Raw genomic sequence first — 6246 nt, 5'->3', positions numbered from 1 at the left:
CCACCCCAGCTGCTCGCCCAGCTGCAGTGGCAGTGGGTGGCTCTGCGGGCCCAGGTGCTGCCTCATGGGTAGAGCCGTGTTTTCCAGATGTGCTCCAAAGGACAAAATCCCACAGTCCCTTTTTGGGGCTTGCTTGGTCCCTGCTCGGTCTGCCTCTAGGCTGGGGGAAGGCTGAGTCCAGGCCGTGGGATTTTTGCCTTATATTGTCACTCACTCTCAAAAAATATACGAATAAATAAATCTCTATTCAGGTTGGTTTGTATTTGTTTACCTCGGTGTTAGCTGCGACCTGTGTTTTTGGGAGCCATTGGGAATTGAGGGTTGCTGGTGGGTTTGGTTCACACACACCCCCCCGGGTGCTTTCACAAAAACCGCGTGTGACTTGCTGGTGACAAGCAGAGGGCAGGAACGTGACCGATGCCGCCTGCGCCGGGGTTGGGCTCCAGTGTCAGTGTCGACCTATTAGTTATTAATGTTCTGAGGCTTTCTAGTACACAAGCACCTATACACTATATCCCTCTCTCTATATAGATATACAGATATATGTATTTTTAATATACATATATATGTATGTACGTGTATATCTATATATAAAAATATCTGTATAGGCCACACAATTCCAGACCTCTGAAAACACAGGCAGCTTTAATTAATAAAGTCTTGCACTTTTAGCATATTTGTACATATAAGCTAAAGCCTGGTGGGTATAATCAGGCTGGTTTGACAAACACAGTGAAAAGTTACTGTATATATTGTATATACTCCATGTAAAAAAAAAAAAGAAAATAAGAAAAAATCTTAGAATTGAGTATAAATCTTGGTTTATTTTATATGATGTTGAATATAGATACATTTATAAATGTTACTATTCTTAAAAGTATTTTGTAATGGGGAAAAAGGAAGTGTCTTATGAAGATGAGCAGTAAAGATTTTATTCTTTTCTTGAATCTATGTCCCTGCACAGCTCCATTGAATGGGAGCCCGTGCATTTTGACAAGCTTTAAACAGATTGTACATAGTATTTAAAAAAAAAAAAAAAAAGAAGAAATAAAATAATACTTGTAAGACCTCTTACACAGAATGTGCTGTTGTTATTCCCTGGGTGGTACGGGTCTGGTGGGGATCAGAATCTGCTCCTTGCTCTCCAGGAGGCACAAGAGCACCAGCCATCGCGTATACCTGTGTATAAACAGCTGAAGGGATGGGGCTCAAGACGGAGACTTGGATTTCCATGACCATTGCCAGAAGCAATAGGGGCAACACATAAATTAGAAAGAACAGGGCATCGGAGTCAGCGTAGACAAGTCTGCACACTGTAAATGTTTTAATTTGGATGCAAACAATGAGTAACGGTACTCTTCCTGGGGTAACTCACTTGCCATCTCGGCACTGAAGCAAGTTCAGGCTGTATGCAAGGCTAAACTAGTCCCAGGCTTCGGAATCTGGGTCTCCTCTTCCTTTTTCCTCCACTTCTGGGGAGGCTGGTGTCCTAGCATGATTTTTGGCTTGGTCCTTGCTTTGAAAAGCACTCACTAAATGTGGCTTTAACATGACCAATGCTCTTGAAGGAACTTCTGAAACATCGTGAGAAATAACAATGCCTCAAACAGATTTTTTTTTTTCTTAAGTGAAACAAATTTTTATTTAACACCCAATTTGTCTTACAGTACTGCTGCATACAATACATTGTATAAAAAGCCAACCTGCCAACACAAACATGTGTTGCCTTCTTGGTAAAGTGACAAAGCTATAGCAAAAAAGACAAAATAGCCTATTTTTCTGGAAACAAATTGGAATATTTCTTTTTGTTTTAGTCCAGATAACAACTGCGATCGCAATCAAGAACCTTGTATGGTACAACTGGATGAGAAACTTCTAATAAAATCAACACACAGCTATTTCTTAGTCACTGTGGTAGCAAACTTTTCTAAAAGGACATTATTATCTAGCCATTAGTGATGAACAAGTGGCTTGTTTTAGGAACGGACGGAAACACAGAGTGCTGTTTCTGAATCACATGGCAGCGACCATTTCCACGTCCCGGGAAATGCTACCGGTTGAATTACAAGCAGTTCTCCCCCACGGTGGAACGGGCTCGTATTTTCATTACTATCAGTTGAGCTATTCCCTCACCTCGTGTGTTCAAGCCCTGAACTCGGCGCCCACAGAGGTCAAGCAGCCGGCTCCTCGTGGTGGTCAGGGCTGCCACCGTTCACCTGGAGCGCAGGGAACGGCCACAGGCTCCCCGAGCGGCACGCTCTGTGTTGCAAGACCGAGGGAATGTCGCAGCTCTGCTGGCCATCCCCCTGGGCTAACGATTACGTTTGACAAAAGGCATCTTACGTGCATAGCAACAATAATAATGGCCCAGCCACTAGAAAAGCGTACGCAACCAGCCACTGCTTCAGGGTAAATAACCATGGCATAGCTGCCAAGTCACACTGGTGACACCGCAGCAGGTAGTGCAATTTTAAAACTGTATAAACAGCATCACTAGTTTTAGCAATCTATATCCTACCTACAACTGTCTATTTTGTACTGAAGGATGCACATTTATTTATTTCCTATGACTGAACCAAAAAAATAGAGAGACAGATAACTTCATGAAAACTGTTACAGAAAAAAAATAACATAGAGAAGTGAAATGACACATCAGTACTCACTTAACCGCGCTGCTTCCTGTTGGTGAATGAACTGTTCAAAGTTCAAAAACACTTCTAAAAACTTCCAAGTTACAATTTGAAAGGAAAGTCCCCCCCTTCGGAAGTAGCTGAGTAATTCTGGGTCAGACTCTCTGCAACCGCCAGACTCCTTGCTAGCACTTCTGCTTAATTCCCAGCTGCATGTGGCAGCTGACCTCCTGCAACAGGGATGTGCGCACCCGCAGCGTCCTCATGCGATGTGATATGAATCTGGGTTCATCTTTGCATCACCAAGAACTTCAGACGGCCAAAAACCTGTCCCTGACTATGCAGGGCTTTAAAGTCAAGGCATCACCCTGCGGGACGGAAGAGTGGGAAAGAGCTTCTATTGCTCTAGCTCCCCCAATCCCAACTAAGCCTGCACGTATTTGTTAGCCAGCCTACCTCCACAACAGGAAAGGGAAGGAAAGGAGCTAGACTCTAACTCCAGAGTGACTCTGTCGCAAGCAAAGCACAAGTGTCCCTCAGTGTTATGGCACACCGTGTGTGCCCAGCAAACACACCTCTGGGTCACGCTCCTTGGAAACAGTGGGCATTTGCTACATCTAGATCTCCCCAAAGGATCAGCCCGTGACCCCCAGTCTCCAAAAGGAAGAACCTGCCGGTTGGGCAGCTGCCCGAGTGCTGCCAGCCTGCTGGAAGCGACCTTGCTCCACCCTCTGTCCTGCTGAGGCTGGACGCCTGGCCGCTCTGACTAGTCTTGCTGGATCAACCTGCAGGTGTATGACAGGAATAGATTTAAAGACTTTACCCTTTTCGGGAAAAAAGATAAACTAAACAGAAAATCCATGCGGTTAATAAAAGTTAGCGTTCCCCTACATATCCTAACTTCTCACCTTAAATCTATTTTTTATATGTGTGTGTGTATATATATATGCTGGTAATCTCTCTTTATACATAGATATGATAGCTGACAAGAGCTACTACGTAATTGGTAATGGCTCTACAGTCTCTTGGATTGACACTAATAGAAAATGGTATTTTAAAAAGGTGCTCAGTTTTGCATAACCAAACCAAGTGATGTCACAAGGCTATTGTATTTTGCAGGTTCCTTCAGTACAGTCTTCTGTACTTAGATCTTAACATCTTGGCTCTCAACCAAAAAATGTCATTGAGTTTTAAGACTTTCATCTCTCTGTGCTACCTTGCTTAGCAAATAGTTCATAGCTTTGACTACTTCTTGAAATTAACAATATCCATCATAAACCTACAAAAGCTTTTTGGATGGGCAGCTGCATCTGTTTTCATGTGGCTCCATTAATTTCGGCACGGCTATTTGCAGAAGAATTACTCACTGAGCAAACCTTATCTGAGTACGTCCTGGACTAGAACAACAATATCGTCTGCTTTGTATTTCTAAAACAACATTAGGAAAACAGTGAGTAGATAAATTTTAAAAGTAACACAGTGTTGCCCTACTTTGCCTCAGAAACATATCTATATGAATGGATAAATTAGTTTTTATATTTTACGCATAAAAATACAAATCAGTATTATATTGTATCAAGTGTAATTGCTTTGTGAAGGCTTCTGAAAAAAGCTTCCTCATTTCTCACATATACGATATGGTTTTTGGAGTTACTGTTCATTCAGTAAAACTTTATTTTACATTAATACCTGAGAGTACGGGGGAGAGTAGAAGAAATAATTCATAAATTCATTGCTCCCGATCAAAACTGTATTCTTCAGAAGCAGCATGGGAACTTTAATACCAATTGCGATGATGGTATTTCACCATGTGCTTGTAACACAAGTCAGAATTTCATTTTATTCTTCATTTGTATTAGTATTGCAAGAAAAGCCTCGGTGAATGATACCATACCCGTTCTGCTTCTTTACAAAAAACATGCACAGTATAAAAATAATGCTGCTCTGCAGAGAAAGATTGTCATACAGGCTTTAGAAACAGCCATTTTTAACTAGTTTAGCAGAGTCTCAGATTACTTTGTTGTTGTTGTTGTTAAAATACAAGCTCTTCCCCACTTTCTCTAAACCCATTCTAGCACCAGCTACCAAAGGTTCAAGGTCAACATTTATGAGCATTAACAGTGGCAGAACTTGCTTCCACAGGATCTTTACTGTATAATTTTTTATATATTAAAAATTTCAAGTCAGATTCCAGAGGATTTTCTTGTTGCCATGAATCCTGGCAGATAGAAAATATTACAGCAGCAATAATCCAGAGAGCTATAGAAAAGAAAGAATAATTACTAGGTTGAGGTGTGGACTCAGAGTAGGCAAAGGAGCAACTGCAATCTGTCCCTAGCAGTTCAATAGTCAGCATTCAGCTAACTACGAAGCAGCTAAAGATGGTCTGTGCTTGGGCTTTCCAAACACAAGCAAAACTATACATTTCATCAACATGCTCCTAAGAAGCCAACAATGGTTCCTCCTGCAAGATGAATGACAACCGCCACATGGTCAGACAGATTTAGCCACTGCTTTCCCTTGATTTCAACAATCTATACTAGCTTTTGCACCCATGTGCAGCCTGGATGACCAAACAAGCTTCCATCCTTTTCACCTGTATTGTAGGAGGATTGGTATGAAAATGGGAAAAAGAACTCATGTATAGGCTGAGCTAGAAAAGCAGGAAACCAGTTGTTGTTGCAAAAACTGAGACCTAGGCTGGGAGAATGCAGTCTGCAAACTGCCGATGAGGGGCTAGAATCTGCAAGAGTCCAGGACCATCAGCAACACCAAAGCAGAGGAATTGAGAGCAGGGCAACTTTCTTTTTCTTCTCTAACCTCATGCTCTTGTGCCTACCATAGCCTCTATTCTTAGTCTTCGCCCTGCTTTGATCCCAGTCAACATGCAAGTTTGGAAATAACTAATTAAACTAACCTGGAAGACAACTTCTAAGCTGTCGATAGTCCTTTTAAGTGAAAATGGCTGGCAGTCATTCCTTCTATCACAGTAATAGAAGTGAACCCGGAAAGCACGCACTGTAACAGTTGTCATTCAGATAGGTTTACAATAGGTCACATCCAGTATTTCCAAGCAATGTTGCATATTTCAATAACATGGTAAAGACAGTTTATTATTCAGTCCTTTTTTTGGAGTGAAACTTATGAACAATGCAAGAAAGTGATTGTGCTTCAAACTATTTTTATTTACATTACATACCAGTAATCTGATATTTAAAGCTAACTCTTCGAACTCCATTCTCTATGTAAACACCAGACTCAATTTCCATAGTAACAATCTTCATTTGTATGCGCTTTATGTGGTTAATTCAGAGTCAAAGGTAAAGAAAATTACACTCTGGTTCTTGCTTTAAGTTGTAAATGTTTAGCGCACTCTATTTTAACTTTTATGTCATGAGGTTTCTCAAAAAATCTCACAAAGGCCGGCTCATTTAATAAGGACGCCAGAATCTGTTCAAAGGCAAAAGACCACTCATGGTTCCCTCTCAAACTCTGTGCTTTACTGCCTTCAGTCTGCTCAAAGCTACTTTCCTCCTGCCCTTTTCTGGGGATTTCAGCAGGCACCTCCGTAACGGTAACTGGACTTTTGACCGGTGATGTGGGACTCTGCAGTCTT

At 41.6% G+C, this 6246-nt stretch overlaps 1 protein-coding gene across 1 annotated transcript in view; it reads right to left on the bottom strand.

Annotated features, from left to right (window-relative positions):
* Nucleotides 1–5960: 5960 nt before the first annotated feature.
* The window catches only part of TBC1D8B (TBC1 domain family, member 8B (with GRAM domain)), a 30052-nt gene continuing 29766 nt past the window's right edge, over nucleotides 5961–6246 (bottom strand). The window contains exon 22 of the mRNA XM_009331369.1: nucleotides 5961–6246. Coding sequence (XP_009329644.1) covers nucleotides 5961–6246 — 286 coding nt within the window.

The sequence above is a fragment of the Pygoscelis adeliae genome, unplaced genomic scaffold, assembly GCF_000699105.1.
Source record: "Pygoscelis adeliae isolate BGI_AS28 unplaced genomic scaffold, ASM69910v1 Scaffold100, whole genome shotgun sequence".
NCBI classification, from domain to species: Eukaryota; Metazoa; Chordata; class Aves; order Sphenisciformes; family Spheniscidae; genus Pygoscelis; species Pygoscelis adeliae.
This window is presented reverse-complemented; position numbering and strand designations above follow the sequence as displayed.